Source organism: Labrus bergylta, chromosome 3, assembly GCF_963930695.1.
Source record: "Labrus bergylta chromosome 3, fLabBer1.1, whole genome shotgun sequence".
Taxonomy (NCBI): Eukaryota; Metazoa; Chordata; class Actinopteri; order Labriformes; family Labridae; genus Labrus; species Labrus bergylta.
In genome coordinates this window covers 31,505,348-31,524,480 of record NC_089197.1, presented here as the reverse complement: position 1 = coordinate 31,524,480, position 19,133 = coordinate 31,505,348, and the positions used below count along the sequence as shown (strand labels likewise).

At 41.9% G+C, this 19,133-nt stretch overlaps 1 protein-coding gene across 1 annotated transcript in view; it reads right to left on the bottom strand.

Annotated features, from left to right (window-relative positions):
- The window catches only part of wtip (WT1 interacting protein), a 37,164-nt gene that overhangs the window by 3,126 nt on the left and 14,905 nt on the right, over positions 1-19,133 (bottom strand). The window contains exons 3-8 of the mRNA XM_020639918.3: positions 7,405-7,472; positions 5,963-6,025; positions 5,225-5,355; positions 5,028-5,079; positions 4,405-4,473; positions 1-917 (exon numbers count right to left, since the gene is read on the bottom strand). The exon at positions 1-917 is cut by the window's left edge and continues 3,126 nt beyond it. Coding sequence (XP_020495574.2) covers positions 765-917; positions 4,405-4,473; positions 5,028-5,079; positions 5,225-5,355; positions 5,963-6,025; positions 7,405-7,472 — 536 coding nt within the window. The 3' untranslated portion in view covers positions 1-764. The remainder of the gene's footprint in view (positions 918-4,404; positions 4,474-5,027; positions 5,080-5,224; positions 5,356-5,962; positions 6,026-7,404; positions 7,473-19,133) is intronic.

Below are 19,133 nucleotides of genomic sequence, written 5' to 3'. Positions count from 1 at the left end.
ATCTCTCGAGGTCTGCTCTAAGACTCCTAAGTGGAATGTCAGTCGGTCCTCTCGGCTCGTGCTGCTACGGTGCATCAGTTTTATCGGGGTGGTGCAGTTAATAGTTTCTCTCACAGCCCTGGGGTCATGTTGCTGGGTGTCCTTTGCATAACCTTTAATGCAATACTCCATTTCAGTGTTAGGGACCTGCAAGGAGAGAGCCCGCTCTGAAGGCACAGCATGCCCACCCTAGGGTCCGTCCGGTCCAGCCAGCACTGGAATGTAGAGAGGCTCGTTCCCTTGGCCTTCCTGACGTCAACATCAGCAGAGATCTCAGACGGTTTGACCGCTTCAGTCGGAGCACAGGAATGGGAAAACAAGGAAAAGGAAGAGAGAGGAGCAAAGAGAGAGAGAGACGAGTTTGCGGTTCTGTCTTCAGATCCCCAAAAAAAACCCCTCTCTCTTTGATGAATGTGCGGGGGTCAGGACGATGTGACGTCACCAGGGGCCTCTGGGTGAGCCGGCGTGTTGGCTTTCAGGGTTAGGCACCCCAAGGGAAGGGGGGGGGGGGGAGGAAAGGACCACAGATGAAGGAGAAGGGGGGGGGCGGGTTCCCAGCCCTGTCATGTGACAGCAGGACCTGCGGGTGAAGCTGCACAGTGTGTATTAGTCCACGGCCTGCTAGTTCAGCTCAGACGGCCACACCTTTTTTCCTCCTCTGTCGCTGGTGTCTCAGATCACCTGAGAGAGGCTGGGCTCGGCTGCTGCCCACCCTCCTCTCCCGCTCACAGCTCTGTGACGTGTAGGGGGTAGCTGGGGGGCATGTGGGCGGGGACCTGCGCCTGGAGCCGGTGGATGTGGCAGCCGTGGCAGAGCAGGTGGCCTTCCAGTGGATAGCAGCGATGTCCCTCTTCGTCGTTTAGCTGGAGACCGCAGTCCTGGAAAAAGTGAGAGCAAAACATGAACATGCCAAGCAGACAACAACAGCACCAATTTCTTGTTTACCTCAATAAAAGGTATTTGAAGAAACAGTTCAACATTTTGGGGGAAATACACTAAAGCTATCCATTAGTGGCCAGTTCTGTTAAGCCTGACTCAGACTACAAGATAATCAGGATGATTCCAGGTCCGATTTCCCCTTCCTGACAAACGCTGGGGTTTTCCCGACTGAAGGCTTCTCGGAAACGATAATCTTCCCAGATAATCTTTTAGTGTGAGCGGTATAAAGATCCAGTCTTAACCTCCATGATCTACTCGGAGATCGACGGGGACAATTACCTCATGAAAGGGTCTGATGGAAGTCGTGTGTGACTACAATGTCAGTAGTAAGTGTGTGTGTGTGTGTGTGTGTGTGTGTGTGTGTGTGTGTGTGTGTGTGTGTGTGTGTGTGTGTGACTGGTTGATTTGTATTTTGCTGTTGCCATCATCTGCCCAGTCTAATGTTTAATTTGTACACTGTCCCTGATTCAAATAAACGATTAAACTAAACTAAAAATAATGCATCTTATCTTAATATTCTTAATAAAATCCTGTAGTATGTGATGTGCCTCTATTTTCAGAGTGCATGCTTGAGATCATGGAGAAGACTATCTGTTAAGATTCTTCTTATGATGCTTTGTGCTATTTCAAAATCAGGTAGGAATTTAAAACGATTGAAAACCTCATATCTTGCTTGTTTAATCTGTAACAAAAAAACAACACATAACTTGTTTGACCTTCATTCATCTCACACTGTGTTGTCTTTGAGCGTCCCTCTGCTGAACTATACAATTAACTGGGTCAGTGAGGGTGAGGGGTTTTGGTCTTGTTCGTGAGTCAGTGAGCCGCAGGATGGACTGATGTTATATAAATGTATTGACTTCGCTGCGGCAGATGTTTTAATGAACCTTTGTGTTATGGAGGCTGCTGAGTCTGAAGGTAAAAGTCTGATTTAAGAGGCTGAATGTTTTGTTTTTCTTCACTGAGGGGTAGTGAAGGGTTCAGACTTCCTGCAGGAGTTCTGTAAGGAGTCGGTTAAATGTGCTCTGTTCTTCTCTTGTTTTTAGTCTCCTTTTATATATTTCTTTTAAAGCTGGGAGAAATACGTCTTGAAAAACTAAAAATCCATTCATCAAAAAAAAGAGAAGAGTTTCATGAATGTTTATGAAAATCTAGCGAGGAGGGATGAGTGTGTCATGTTCTGACTGACATCTGTCAACTCTTCATTCAGCAATGACACTTGTCAATTAGTATAGTCCTTCATTTAGATTAGCCTAATAGTCACTGCAAGACCCTTTCTGACCATTTGTTTCGGCTAAATGTATCTCTATTATCTGAGTTTAATCTACAAATCTTCTAATGATTGAAGGTAATAAAATGATTTACATTTAGCCTTACATGACAGTTACTTTGAATTTCTGCATTGATCAACAAGGACAGAAGCTTCAGTAAACCTTGAACCTGTGGAGGATTTCTGTGTCCACCAGACATGGATTAGACCCCCCAGGCAGACCCTTAATGTACTGGAAGGATTACATAAACTGACTGGTTCAAACCACTTTTCTACGACCATGATTCAGACCTGCATAATCAGCTGAAAGTTCATGAATTATCCCTGTGTCATTTCTGAGCTTTTAACCCCTTATGAACCAATACGCAGTCTGAGATCCTCTGGCAGAGCCCTACTGGCTGTTCCAAAGTCCAGGCTAAAAAACTAAAGGGGGACAGGGCCTTTGCTGTCAGAGCCCCCAGACTTTGGAATAGCCTGCCAGAGGAGATCAAGACACGCAGATTCAGTCCCTTGTTTAACATCCCTACTCAAGACATTCTTTTATAAAAATGCTTTTATTCTGTGATTTCGGTAATTGTTCTTACTTTTATTTTATTAGTCTGATTTTGTTGTCTGCTTGTTTACTCTCTGCCTGTTGCTTTAATTGTCTCTCTGCTTTTATTTTCTGTTGTAAAGCACTTTGTTACTTGTATAGAAAAGTGCTAAACAAATAAAGTATTATTACTATTATTATTATTATCTGCTCTGTTGCTAAATATGTGAAAAAAAAAAAAAAGAAAACCGGAAGCCCCTCAGGTGTTATGGAATCTAAAAACTGTGATGTTGTGCTCAATATGTAATAATTTACTCTTCTCAGGATGATTCAGCGGTGGACTTTACCTTCCCTCTGTGACCCTCTTTCCACAACTCCACTAATGATTACCCATCTCTTACATAACCATCTGGTTTATTTCTGAGAAAAAGTGAGATATCAGCCCTTCAGAGAATTCAGATGGCTCCTGCTCCTGAGCACAAAAGCAATGATCGATCTTTAAATAGAGTTATTCATCACAGGCTGGTGTGAGTTGTTCATTTGTTTCACTTAACCCTTGTGTCACACTTGAACTGTTAAACATCTGACAGAGCTGAGTGGCGGGATGACTGGGATTTCACAAGTCTGGCTTAAGCAACAAGTCCCCAGCTGAGTTCAGAGCTCAGCGCTGGAATGTGCTTTTTTTTTTGTCAATGAGTCACAATGTTGAGTTGTTACCTCTTGCTTGTTATCCGTCTGTGTGTGCATCTCATTCATTCCACAAGGGACTGTAAGCGCTGATTCACAAAACGTTGCAACATAATACAGTCTGGTCTCGTCCCACGATTCTGCAGCTCTCATCCAATTCACTGTGTCTGAGTGGATCTGCATGCGAGTCTGTGAGTGCATGGTCAGGTGTGTGTGTGTGTGTGTGGGTTCTTTGTGTAGTTTAAAACAGCTTGAAAAGTTGAGTCATACACCAGGATTCTAAAATAAATACATTATAGACGACTCTCACTCGTACCCTGCAGAGCTGTGTTCAAATATGCACTCTTTTAAAGCTCTACAGAATTTCAGGAGGACTGCAGCTGATCTTGTTGTTCACACATGCACCCCACAGCCGGACACTATCCCTGTGAGACAGGAGGGGGGGGTCTCCTGAGGCTGGTTTAAAAAACAACGGGGAAGTGGCAGACGGAGCAACAGAGTCCGCTATACAACGCCATAATGAGAATATTTGCCTTTCTATCAGTGCTATGTGTAGTTTAACACAATCACATTATCAACAAAAGAGCAGAGAACAACATACTGGAGAACAGAAAACACAATGCAGCAGTTCAATTAAGTGCACAGAGATTGCAGTGGTCACATTCATACAGTTTATGGTCGTGCACCAACAACCCCACTCTCCTGATTACATCCTGTTACGTTCTCACATCAGCTCCATCCAACTTTGTGCAGAAAAAGTACTAGGGGGCTGGCACAAGAAACAGTGGATAAAGTCAGAGCAAACAAATGTGGCTGTTTGCGTTCACACATGTAGTTCACCCAAAAAAAACCCTTTTGGAGTTTTTCAGGAGTGTGAAAAAAGGCTTGTGACTGTGTGTGTGTGTGTGTGTGTGTGTGAGTGTTTGTGAGGTCTCACCTCACAGTGGTAACAATCCACATGGTAGTCCTTGTCCATAGAAACGACCCTGATGGTTTCTTCTGAGCCCTGGTGAGAAGAACACAGTAAAACCCTCACATTATTGATTTTTTTTTTTTGGGGGGGGGGGGGGGGGGGGATTTTGGTATACTTTATTCTGGTTTCAGATGAGGCTGCTACACACTGCTAAGCAGAGAGCGCTCCAGAGCAGTTGTGGGTTTGGTGAAGTTGAAGTGATGGTCCAACAATCAAGGCTCAGGTTTGATCACTGTACCTTCTACATTTTCTGAAGGTGCACACACCCGCATACAAACAACTCTAAATTTATGTTGACTTTTTTAAGGCTTTAACACAGAGTTTAGACTTAGACTATAGACTTTAAAATGAAATACACTCAAATAAAATTCTGGTGTTTTTATTTGATTCTTTATCATCTAGACTGAACTTAAGGTCATTTTATCTGACTTTATGTGAGGTTTAAGTCAAATTAGTCAACCATGGACCAGAATGAGGTGGTCGTTTCGTCAAATACAAATTGAAGAAGTTTGATTTTTGGTAATTTCTTAGAAACTGACAGCACGTAAACAAGAAGTACAATTAGCTGAAGGGGATTAGCTCCTCACCTGGGCTGGAAGGATGGGCTGGTTACAGGAGGCACACTTGGGAGCAAAAACCCTGTTGAGGAAGAGCCAACAAATAAATCAAAACCTTCTCCTCTGTCTCGTTCTGTGCTGTACATCAGACTTCTTTCATGCTAATGTACATGTTGCAGTTTGAAGGAGCTTTATTAGTTTGAAGAGGAGACACTTGTTCTTCTTACGTGTGATAGTCTTTGACACAGTAGATGTTGTTCTCCACGTCCACAGTGAAAGGCACACCATCTAGACCCTCTTTACACACCACGCAGCGGAAACAGCCAGGATGGTACGACTTCCCCAGTGCCTGGAGGATCTGGACACACACACACACACACACACACACACACACACACACACACACACACACACACACACACACACACACACACACACACACACACACACACACACACACACACACACACACACACACACACACACACACACACACACACACACACACACACACATATATAAAAACATTCAACAGACACAGAACAAACACAGGAAAGGTAACGGTAACACTTTGGAGGGACACCAAGGAGTTCATGCAGAAATATTCAATGTACAGCCATTATACATTTTTTTAAAGGATAGATACAAAACATAATTTACATGCGCTGTTAACAAGGCTGTTATTGTTTTTGCAGCAGCAGGACACCAATTTAAATCAAAGAGGTGTAAGGAAAACAAACACCTGATTAAGTTGATATTATATTCTATGCTACTACGGATAGATGACTCAAAACCCTGCAACAACTTTTTATTGAAGTTTAGATGCAAATGGTAATTTCTCTTCTTGAGCCACACACACAGGAGAGCACATGATCTTGGCTGTTACAGGACTTGTTAAATATAAATATTAAGATCCCATCCCATCTGATCGCAAACAAAAGTTGTGTGTTGGGTAAAGCTCTTACCATCTCCATGATGAGGTGACCGCACACAAAACACTTCTCAGCTGTCTGCTGGAAACCGGAGTACTGTGGGTGAGACAAACAAAAAAAACCCAGAGAGAAATCATCAGCAGTGATTTATTTAAGTTTGAAATGCAAGCATTGCAACGCCATGTACTGCTTTCATACATGATACATGACCTTGTGCCTGCGACTCGTCTATAGAGGGTGCTGTTGCGCTCTTTAAATGAACATGAAAAGTCTTTCTTTGTCTCTCAGCTGACAGGTTCAACATGCTGTTACGACCTGTGGACTCTATAATAATGTATGTCTAAATGTTTCTGTGTGTTTCTGCTTTTCTGTAAGGTCATCCATCATATTAATACTTTAGGAAATACTTTTATATTTGAAGTTTGTTTTATGATAAGGGAGCTTCTTCCCTTGACAACCTGGGTGTTTTACAGGGAACAAAGACCTCAGCGTCATATCAGCAGCTCCTTTCCCTTTAAGCCCGAGCACAGACAGATAACGAAGGTGACCATCTGCAGCTCACAGCACCCTCCAGGCCGTGTGACCTGATGACTTGAGGGGAGGGGGCGATGGAGTGGGGTTCGAGGGGAGACATGGCTACTACCAGGTGGAGGTGGGAGGTCAGTGATGAGCAGACTGCCCCCTGCCCTTACACCTCCGCTCTAGATCTACCATCTGCCACCACCTTCCCCCCCCAAACCCTCTAAACACCCCCGGGGTGACAGGCCAGACTAGTCAAGTCTTAGCTGCACGAGGCAGGCAGAAGATTAGTCTTACCCCATCGTCTTACCCATTGCATCAGTTTGTCACAGAGAAGCCGTGATTGTTCAGTCAAAAAACAGGAACTGCCGCTATTTCCTAACAGATCAACAGGTTCAGCTGTTTGGGGAAGCTGCAGATAAACAGGAAGTATGGAAGCATGTGCTGTAAGGTTGTTACAGGAAGCTTTTGTACGTTCCTTCCTCCATGTTCAGAAATACTTTCATCACGTTTCATTTGAACATTGTGATCTTAAAAAAAAAAAACAGCCCCATAGAAGGCCGACATTACAACATTTCCAAGAAGGCATCATGAGAGCGGGCCAAATGTGTGCCAGCGTAACCTGAAGCAGATGGACCAGGAGCCTGAGAGCTACAGCTGTCCTCCTCCCACTCTTAATTGTGAGTGCCGCGGAGCAGCTCGTGGGGTAATTGAGCTCCTCGGGGAGATTTCAGGGGAAATGAGTGTGAATTGGAGGGGTGGTGCTAAACTCCTTAATTGTAGCTGCAATGTCTGTTTCCTCTTGAGGGTTGCAGAATGCAGCTTGAGATCTTAATCCTTTGCTCTCTGCTTCACCCGCTCCTATTAGCCCACATTTAGGAAGTGATTTTGGAGCTACCAGCAAATCCTTAACTAAACAAAATAAAAATAAAATTATTAATATGAAGCAGACTTACCAGAAAGTCCTCCTCACAGTAAACCTTCCCGTTGACGTTGTAGAACGCTTTCCCTCGCAGCCTCCGCCCTGAGAAGAAAGACAACAACGAGATCTAAATATTCTAGTTCACTTGGAGGTTTGACTGTTCAAGGTTTTTTTATTTGTACCGAAAGGTAAATTTGATGTGCAGACAGGGATTCAGCGTTTACAGAGATAAATACATCACATTATATCAAAACTATTCAAAGGAAACATTCACACAAACAACATCGATTACATCTGGCCATGGAGAAGTCCTCAAACAGAAACCTGTTAATAAGCTGAAAAACCCCGGCAAGGTGAAAGTGCATCATCTTTTGCTAGTTTTGTTCATACACCTCTTAGACCTTCAAAGAGAATTGTATTAAATAACATACGGACAGATGGGTGCCTCAAACTTTTTTCACAACAGGGACAGCTGATAGTTAAATTGGTAACCACAATATCCCAAAATGCCGTAAACACAATCTTCAGCACCTTTTCATCAGGTACAAGAGAGTGTGCCAGCAAACACACTGATCCAATGTCATCTTTTATTAGCCCGTCAAAGAACCAACTTGTATCTACTTCTTCAAAACAGACCACAAAGCAATAATAAACAAAATGGCCAACAATAGCCACTTCTGTTTATGAGCTGCAAAGAAGAACTGATTTCAGATATTTTACGATGTGACTAAATGTAACCACAACAGTTCGGCTCTAGCAGAGATCTTAAGTCAGTGAAGTGAAGAATTAGTGTTTACCCTTATTTACACATATTTAGGCTGTCTTTTTATTTTCAGGTCAAGATAGTTTAAACTACTCAATAAAAAAAATAAAGCAGTTTGCCACACACCATATATACAAAGAGCCTGCAGTCCAAGATGCCATTAACGTTAGCACACTGTGTAGCTACGTAATGCTGTTAGCTTGTTTTAAGCCAGGCTGTAAACTGTCTGAGTTTGTTCACCTGAAGCCACTGAAGAAGGGATTTGAACTGAAACGTCTGCAGCAATAAAAAGAAAGTGGATTTTTTTGGTTGAGGATTCAGCACACACACAAGGTACTGAGGGTGAGCCTGTCATATTTCAATCATACAGGGTTGGTAGAAAGCAGCCGTTGAAAAAAAAACATACAGCATGTTTACATAATGAGTTAACAAAGTGCAAGCTTGTTAGCTTTGACCGCTTTGTTTTCCCTCTTCTGCAAATATTATTCAACAGAACAAAAATGCCTCGAGTGTGAAAACAGAGCAGCGTAAAGCAAATTAGAGAGAAGCTCTAGAAGACATTAACATAACAGTCAATGTATAAGCCCAACATGTAGGGTCATAATACCTTTAGAAACACATGTTTAGAGATTTGACTGATTTATTTCACTGAACCAACTTCTGAATCCAAGATGTTGGAATATTATACACTTCATGAAGACTTCCACTTAGATCATTTATAATGTTGTCTCATGTATTTTGTTGAGTTTAAAGGGAGATATCAGACAATAGAGAAACCACCATGATGTTGTTATAATGACAAGAAACTCACAATTTAAATCATCAGTTTAGAAATCTAAAAAGACATTTAGCAGACATGAAGGTGTCAAGCTAAATGTGAAGAAGCTTTTGGTAGTTGAAGGACACAAGTTTGTTTATTGAGCACCCTTCATACATAGAGCAACTCAAAGTGCTTCATACAGTAACACACAGATCATTGAGTAAAGGACGTTCAAATGCCACATTTATGAAATGAAATCGAAGCTCAACAACCACTGATTTGACCATCTTTGTATAGTTGGTTGCAAACAACACTCATGCCTGGGCCTAAGTCTTCTCCTAAGGTTGCTTTCAAAAGCTTGATTCATACTTCTGCGTTGAATCCCGACCTGTCCCGTGGCTCTGTATCTACGGAGAAGCCGTTTCAAAATTCTGCAGTATAAGAACATTTACAAGCCAGTATAATCAATTGTCGCCACAGTTTCCTGTACACAAACAAGCAGAGAATGTGGCAGGACCTAAAGCTGACGATATTACAAGCACAGATTGGACTGCCAACGTACTCGTTCACCAGTAACCCTGCTGCAGGCGGTCTCAGTAGCATTGGGAAGCACTCGATGATGGTGACCACACATTCAAATATCAGGCCGAAAACCATTTCTAAAACCCCAGAGACCACACAGATATCAGACTGCTAACCAGCATTTGTAGGCACACACGCACCAAGACACAAGTACGAAAAAACCAGGCTTTCCACATAAAATATTAGAAATGCCTTTTTTAAGTTAACTTCAGTCACTTTAAATTAAAAAAAGGTTATTTTGGCTGAAACACCACAGAATAACCTCATAGAGAGATATCCAGATATTTCTGCCTCTTTTGACCAATTATTTCTTCTTGAGTGAGTCCTTCAACTTTATGGAAATGCAAGGTGCTGGAGAGCACTCCAAGTTTGCAAAAAACTAACTTTATGCTATGCATTAAAAAATGTAACTCCCGCCACTCCAAGTCCAATTAAATGATATAGTTAGCCTGTTCCATAATCTCTCCGTTTTTACAACCACAACAGTGGGTCAGTGCCGAGCAGATGGCTGGTTGAACGTAGGCGGCGTCCGGCCTGTGCCTCCGCTTAATTACTTGACCATTGATCCCAACAGGATTCCATTCACAACCCATAAACAATCAATATAGCGGGCTGCTGTCTCTCGTCCCAACCTCCCCCCAAGATCTCTCCTCTTGCCTTCCCTGCCATTGTGCATCGTTCAAAGAAAAACCAACAAAAGCAGACAGGAGGGAGGATGTCTCTAAGTCTGACACAAACATGAACACCAGGTTTCAGTTTTCCTCATTCTTCTTCCTCTTTGACAAATACAACTCTACGATGTGTTGAGTTGCTAGTGCTTCTATTACTTTATCAACTTTCAGATGACAGATCTTTGTTTTTTTTGTCATTATTTTGGACATCTAGACTAAACAGTATGAAAACAGCCAATAGATGCAGTGGTGCACCTCGTGAATACATGCCCACACTGCAGCAGGCCCAGGTTCAGCATGCTGGGCTTCCAGCTCTGAGTGAGAAGCCTAAATTCCTCTGGTTGAGTCTTCATTCATCAGAATCCAAGTCTGAATCCAATCTAAAAAAGAAATTCTGCTGCGGGCTGGCTTCTGCAGCCCCCTGCCATGCACTCCTTACAGCTAGCCCATTCAAATTCATTTAACAGCAGCGGTGTCTCTCTGGCAGCGCGATGACTTCACCAGAGCCTGGCAGAAGAAGCGCACGGATCTCATAAATCTGCTGGATTAGTCAGATTTAATTGTCGTCCCGAGTCACCATTGATTTTATGGGTGTCCCAGCATGGGAAATCCACCCCCCTCTCTTTTTAACGCTGAAATTTATGCAATCGCTGTATTTCACACACAAACACGGTGTCACAATGCCTGGAGATGGCAATACATTAACACCCACATAAATGGCCAGAGCAGCCGAGGAATGCTGCCCACACAATAGGTGAGACTTTTAAGACTTTGAGACAGAGGAGCAATTAGCATTTTGGTAGCATGGAGCAAAGAGAAAAGCAGGATCGAGGAAGAACTCTTAAGAGACACCGTCTTCAAAACCAGGACTTTGGAGAGGCTAAACTGGCAGGAACATTGAGATTATAGAGAACATAGCAGCAGCGGGGGCTGCGAGGTGTTGCTGTGTGCTCGTCTGTGGCCTCTGCTCTGGAGTTTGGGGTCTGGAAGGTGAACACAAAGGCCCCAGCGTTGATGACTGTGTGGAACGCTGCTAGGGGAGCGGGCCGACTGAGCAAACGGGGACATTCTTTCTGCCTGAGGTCACTAGCTGGTCCCATTCAACCCCCCACACCTCTCCAACACCCGCTCTCTGCCCGCTCCTCTTGCCGAGGAGAGGAGGGGGAGGGCTCAATGCCTGCCTCTCTCTCCTCTGGCCTTTTGTCCCCAGACGGAGAGCCCGAACCTCCTCACTGTGCAACAAGTGATAGCACCAGAAGCTTCATGAGTTTTTATCTGTAGGTTTCAGAAAATAAAATTTAGAACATTTTTGGAACACCAAATGGAATCAGAGGAATTACAAGCTTTACTACTTATTGTGAGATCAAAATGTAAAGGATTGGAGCCTCTCAAATCTGACTTGCTGTGTATTAAAGGTTATAACTGGTTGAAAGATTTAGAAAATGCAAATCTCTTAGTTTGAATATTAAGTTTAATTTGGGCCTGAGCACACTAAAAGACAAAATCCCGTAAAACAGCCACTGAAACTAAACAAAAACAATATCACAAAGCTTTTCCCTGAGCTTTCATTTAAATGACAAAATAAAAACAAAAATAATTCCAACAAAAAAAAACACTACGTTCTATTCTTCTTGTTCTTGTTGCTCGTTCTTCAGTCACAGTGGTACAGTTGAGGCTTCATGGCCTCTGCTCTCCTAAAAGCTGGCTGCCGGTAGTTTCTGGTTATTTAGGAATTAGAGCTCATTCTGATAATGCACTCATTTTGAGTGATAGTGTTGCCATGGCAATGCATGTGTGTCTGGTGAAAGAGGACTGATGTGTCGCCAAGGCAAAGGTATTATTCTGCTAAAAATGTCACTCCAGTATAACAGGTGTATTGAGCCTGTTAATAATATATAAGACTCTGGAACCCATTGCTTTCCATGAATAAACCAGTAAACTTACCAGAAGCCACAAAGGGCTGTAATGAGAAAGAGTTACCACTGAAGACTTTTCATTTCATTTAAAGGAGCAATATGTAACTCTGATGTGTATTAGAGAGAGCTGTCCCCCCCGCCCCCTCTGGGCACTGAAGCTTCAGTGTTTAGACAGCTCTGCATCGGTCTTAAAACTCTTCTGTGTTCAAATATCTTTCCCTTTTTCAAAAGCATCTCCAATATTGATCCTAGTTTTGCAATGTTTCTGATCGTGGAGCTTATTAGAAAAATGCTAAGGCGTTTTAGGTCAGGTAGAATCAGTTACAACTGAACCAATTCGCTTGCCCGCTTCCATCACTGTAACGACTGTTGCTTTGCGGTTGGCTGTGTGGGGGTGCCTTAAAACCCGCCTACCTTCTCTGGTCAAAACAAACAAGCTGTTTTTCAGGACTGTTCCTGAATTTCTCCTGACATGGGTGACAGGAAGACTAAGGCTGTATCTGAATTGCCAAGTACCTAATCAATCTTTCAGTAGGCAGTACGTACTATCCATGCTGTATACTGTTAGTACCTACTATTCAGTAGGCGCGCACAGTAGGCAGATATTTGTTCCTACTTCTTCTGATTCATTCAGTATAGAAGTGACGTCATTTACGTTACCCGAACCGGCCGCATCCACCCGTTTTTTTGTTTTTTTTGTTTAGCTTTATTCAAGAAGAGTAATGCGCATATACAGTCAGGTAAACAAAAAACAATATCACGTAAAGTGAAAGTAAAAGACAGATTAAATAACTAATTAACATACAGTACATCAAGAAAAGTACAAATGAAAGACAGTAATATACAGAATATAAAATAAAATAAACTAATAAAGACGCATTTAAATAGTGAAATCATTATTTAAATAGAGGGGGAAAGGTTTTATAATAATGTATAGATTTGTTACATTTTTTGTTGTTACCTAAAAGAAGCGATTTCTGTCGGGACTTTAAATTAAGATTAAATTAATCAATGCTTGTTTGTTTTGATTTGGAGGCGCACGTGATGTGACGATTTACCTTTAATTTCGCACAGCATTGTGGGTGGTAAAATACAATTCATTTCCTGAAAGCACGCATCTGATCCATACTGCATGAAACCCGGAAGTTAGTATGCATACTGAAATGTTCAGTATACTGAGGTGGACCCAAAAAATGCATACTGAATGACCACGAAAGTTCAGTATACTGAAACTCCATACTGAATAGTACGTACTGCATACTGAACTGTGACAATTCGGAAAGGGATAAAACTCTGGATAAAGACAGAGTGAAAACGGGCTGTTTGCGTTCACACATACAGCTGCTCCTGCAAACATCAGAGTTTATCTGGAATTTTCTGCAAGTGTGAAATCATCATTATAGACCATTCAGAACCAGAATTGGAACTTAGTAGGAGGACATACTGGCTGCTGCATTGTTGACAGAGAAGCCAACACTTTAACGCAGCATGTTTCCTTAATGTCTGATGATATAGTGAGGTCATTGTATGATTTAATTAATTAAATATCTTACATATTTACCTTAAGGTAGCTTCTGTTTAAGTTATCTGAAGGTTTTTGGTGTTCAGACCAAAACTTGAACCAAACAGTGTAATTTAAATAATGAGCTGTGTTTTTTTTCCAGAAGTTGTATTATCCTTGAATTCTTGGATTATTCGCAAATTAAACTACAAATAGCTTTTGAGCTTTAATTCAACCCTTTAATAAAACCTGTAACCCTTTAATTTAACAGTTTACACCTCTAGAGGGTGAGCTTTACTCTAAAAGAAGCGGGATATTCTTACGTGGTTTCTGGTCTCAAATGACATTATTTCCCATTTAAGCCAAGATAAGACTCGTAAAATGGTAAAAGACAGCTTCAACATACTTCAGCCTGATGATCTGAGTAAAGATGGTAGGATTCTTTAATGCTGCCTTAGATGACAGTCAACCTGTGAGTCTGAACTCAGGGCAACAAAGTATGGAGACTCTAAGGAACTTAGAGTTATCTTCACTTGCCTCTATCAATGTCATATGAAAATAACATAAAATGGTTCTAACTTCAATGTTGGATTCAGTGTAGAAGTAATTGTTAACTTCCTATTGGTCAAGTGGTGTGACTGTGTGTCAGCATGACTGTTCCTCTACGTTTCAGAGTTTTTGATGGTGGACATGACATGACGTTATTTTGCCATTTTCAGAACTCTCTGGGTTATAACTATAATCTCTAAACACAGTGTTTCAGCAGGATTGGATCTTTTGACTGAACACATGGTACAACACATCGTCATTTATGACTCTGCCTGGTTAACTGAAAGCCGTGTCTAACAGTGGGCCCTTTCTGCAGCTGGAAACCCACAAGCCATCTTATCTGGTTCAGGATTTGAGACCGGTTAGAGATGCACTGATACCACTTTTTCCTTATTGATGTGTGATTCCAGCGCCATAAAAAATAAACATTTTAAAAGTAAAAACTAGGGTTTTTGTCTACTGCTAACCCTGTATGACATCACTAGTACTTACCCTCAAAACTTCCCATTGCATTCTGGTCATATCACCGATGACAAAAAGTACATTCTTTGCCGCTACTGTGCTTAAGTGTCCGTTATTGCAAATTGGTAAATTACCTAAAATCACTTCTTCAAAACAATAGTCAGCAGTAGCGATGTGCGTGAAAATGTAGTCAAATGTCGTCACCCTCGCACCAGAATTACTAGTTGGTTCATTTTAAAAATCTTTTTACAATATACAATCTGGATTTGACCCACACAGGGTCTACTTCAGGGCTCGGAAGTCATGAAACAGAGTGATAAGTCATGGTTCATCTCAATCATCAAGAGGCTAGGAGCATGAATAACACCAACATATGAATTTGTATTCAGAATGTCTTTTTTTGTCTTTCTTATCCAGTGCTCTGGTAATAGCTGACACTAAGCATTAAAACATGTAATATCAGTGGAAAAATGACATTTCTGATCACTCTGACAAACATCTCTGTAAACTGCCACACTATTGTTTGTTGTTTTCAAATCATAAGTTACATGTACACTGTTGATTTTTGGGGAGGTTCAACAAAGCCTCAGTTGGTGTGTTTCCTTCTGGTGTCCTTGCATTGATTCTTTTCCACATTTTGGGCAGTGCCAAAGGCCAAAACAATACAAATCCTGTATGTGTAACATCTTTGGAGAGTCCAATACAACGTGGGCTTTCCTTTGTTCACACTGACAGAGCTCATTACATGGCTGGTTTTATTCATCTAAGGTCGCACACAGAAAAAAGACATGAAGACATTCAAGTGCTTTCAACTCTCTTCAGAAGTGTAACATCTATACTAACTGGCAGAAATGACAGTCTCCAGTCATTTAATACAAAGCTTTGTAATGTTTCACTGACAACAACCCTGTCTAATGAGAGGTGTTGTTTCTTGTTCTTCCTGGTTGGATGCAATAGATTCAGTCTCTCTGAGTCTCTGGCAGAGAAACCAGAGCTCTTCCAGGCTGGAAGGACAGATAAATGTGGTGATTTGCTTACTAAGGAGCTTCAAAGAGATGTTGTACCACTGTGCCGTGGTGAGCCTGTGCAGGCCTGCAGCCTCAACAAGATCTCAATATTTTTGGTGACAACTCAGTGGTACATATTATCCGGCATAAATGATGCAGTTGAGTCAGTAACATGATTCTATTTTTGACCAGTAATTGCTGCATGGTCTCTTGAGCCAGCAAGGTAAACAAACGCCCCGTTAATGTTTTATGTATTGGGTTCTGATTACGATTCATTTTTATACAGACTTACACCTTCATTGCCCCTCCAGTCTGCCTAGCTTTGTGATCTGTGTGATCTGTGCCAATGTGATCTGTGTGATTTATGCCAATGTGATCTATGCCAATGTGATCTGTGTGATCTGTGCCAATGTGATCTGTGTGATCTATGCCAATGTGATCTGTGTGATCTGTACCAATGTGATCTGTGTGATCTGTACCAATGTGATCTATGCCAATGTGATCTGTGTGATCTGTGCCAATGTGATCTATGCCAATGTGATCTGTGTGATCTGTGCCAATGTGATCTGTGCCAATGTGATCTGTGCCAATGTGATCTGTGTGATCTATGTCAATGTGATCTGTGTGATCTGTACCAATGTGATCTGTGTGATCTGTGCCAATGTGATCTGTGTGATCTATGCCAATGTGATCTGTGTGATCTGTGCCAATGTGATCTGTGCCAATGTGATCTGTGCCAATGTGATCTGTGTGATCTATGCCAATGTGATCTGTGTGATCTGTGCTAATGTGATCTGTGTGATCTATGCCAATGTGATCTGTGTGATCTATGCTAATGTGATCTGTGTGATCTGTGCCAATGTGATCTGTGCCAATGTGATCTGTGTGATCTATGCCAATGTGATCTGTGTGATCTGTGCCAATGTGATCTGTGCCAAAGTGATCTGTGTGATCTGTGCCAATGTGATCTGTGCCAATGTGATCTGTGTGATCTATGCCAATGTGATCTGTGCCAATGTGATCTATGCCAATGTGATCTGTGTGATCTGTACCAATGTGATCTGTGCCAATGTGATCTGTGTGATCTATGCCAATGTGATCTGTGTGATCTGTACCAATGTGATCTGTGTGATCTGTGCCAATGTGATATATGCCAATGTGATCTGTGATCTGTACCAATGTGATCTGTGCCAATGTGATCTGTGCCAATGTGATCTATGCCAATGTGATCTGTGCCAATGTGATCTGTGTGATCTATGCCAATGTGATCTGTGTGATCTCTACCAATGTGATCTGTGTGATCTGTACCAATGTGATCTGTACCAATGTGATCTATGCCAATGTGATCTGTGTGATCTGTGCCAATGTGATCTATGCCAATGTGACCTGTGATCTGTACCAATGTGATCTGTGCCAATGCGATCTGTACCAATGTGATCTGTGCCAATGTGATCTATGCCAATGTGATCTGTGTGATCTGTACCAATGTGATCTATGCCAATGTGATCTGTGCCAATGTGATCTATGCCAATGTGACCTGTGATCTGTACCAATGTGATCTGTGCCAATGTGATCTGTACCAATGTGATCTGTACCAATGTGATCTATGCCAATGTGACCTGTACCAATGTGATCTATGCCAATGTGATCTGTGCCAATGTGATCTGTGTGATCTGTGCCAATGTGATCTGTGTGATCTGTGCCAATGTGATCTGTGCCAGTGTGATCTATGCCAATGTGATCTATGCTAATGTGATCTGTGTGATCTGTGCCAATGTGATCTGTGCCAATGTGATCTGTGTGATCTGTGCCAATGTGAGCTGTGTGATCTATGCCAATGTGATCTGTGTGATCTGTACCAATGGGATCTGTGTGATATGTACCAATGTGATCTATGCCAATGTGATCTGTGTGATCTGTGCCAATGTGATCTATGCCAATGTGATCTGTGATCTGTACCAATGTGATCTGTGACAATGTGATCTATGCCAATGTGATCTGTACCAATGTGATCTGTACCAATGTGATCTATGCCAATGTGACCTGTACCAATGTGATCTATGCCAATGTGATCTATGTGATCTGTGCCAATGTGATCTGTGTGATCTGTGCCAATGTGATCTATGCCAATGTGATCTGTGTGATCTGTGCCAATGTGATCTGTGTGATCTATGCCAATGTGATCTGTGCCAATGTGATCTATGCCAATGTGATCTGTGTGATCTGTGCCAATGTGATCTGTGCCAATGTGATCTATGCTAATGTGATCTGTGTGATCTGTGCCAATGTGACCTGTGCCAATGTGATCTATGCCAATGTGATTTGTGCCAATGTGATCTATGCCAATGTGATCTGTGTGATCTGTGCCAATGTGATCTGTGTGATCTGTGCCAATGTGATCTGTGCCAATGTGATCTATGCCAATGTGATCTGTGTGATCTGTGCCAATGTGATCTGTGCCAATGTGATCTATGCCAATGTGATTTGTGCCAATGTGATCTATGCCAATGTGATCTGTGTGATCTGTGCCAATGTGATCTATGCCAATGTGATCCTTGTGATGAGTGCTTATGTGCACCAAAGAACATCTGGTACAGTGAAGTAGTCAACAGTGGAGAATAGCAGGACCAGGATTGTTTTTAATTGATACTTATAATAATTAATTACCTGCTTCTTAAGGCCATACAGATAAGAAAAGATTGTTTCTCTTTCTCTTTGTAAGAAAGCAAATAACCTGGGGTTTATGCAAACACACGGCAAGACAGAATAAGATGTACTAAGACTGATGAAATATTCCTTATACTTCAATACTTGTATCTGATTGACTGTGTAGTGCCTAATAATAGAAACCAACCTACTTGTTCAGGTTGCTGCAGTGTCAGTCTGAACGAAATGAGTAACCATAGCAAAAGCGTTAACAGGTGCGATTTTCACTTTCCAGGCTGATTTCAAGACACAAATCAGAACACAGATTACACTTTTGCAAGGTTTTCCTTTCATGTATTACATCTAATTTAACGGAACATATTGGACAATGACAGGTCTGCGGTTTGTGAAGAGGCAGAGAGGACTTTTTTAAATTGCCAGAACAAAGCTGATGCAACAACTGCAGAGGCTAACACGTCTTCAGTAGTGCAGAAGAGAGATAAAAGTGTGTCTGAGAGAGAAAGCTCTCCCTCTGAAGCTTTCTCTGAAAAAGAAATAGTGTTAATAAAAATCCCACTCTGTGGTGCACTGTTATTTTCTCATCTTGTAGCCTGGGAGCTTTTGGGATTTGAAAGCAGATAAACTTTTGAGTTCTCTGCAGCTGTATTCATATGTGATACAAATCACACAAAAGTCATGCTCGTAATCCTCCTAACACCATTAAATCTCTACACATTATGTTGTCAGGACGATAGAGGACTGAACAGTTTCATGCTGCAACTCAAAATAAAGACTAATATTTCCCATAACAAAAAAAATAAAAAGGACTGGGGTGTCACGATGAGCTGCCAGGGGATGGATGTGATGCATTGCGCCTACACAACAGCTGAAGTTCACTGGCAGTCA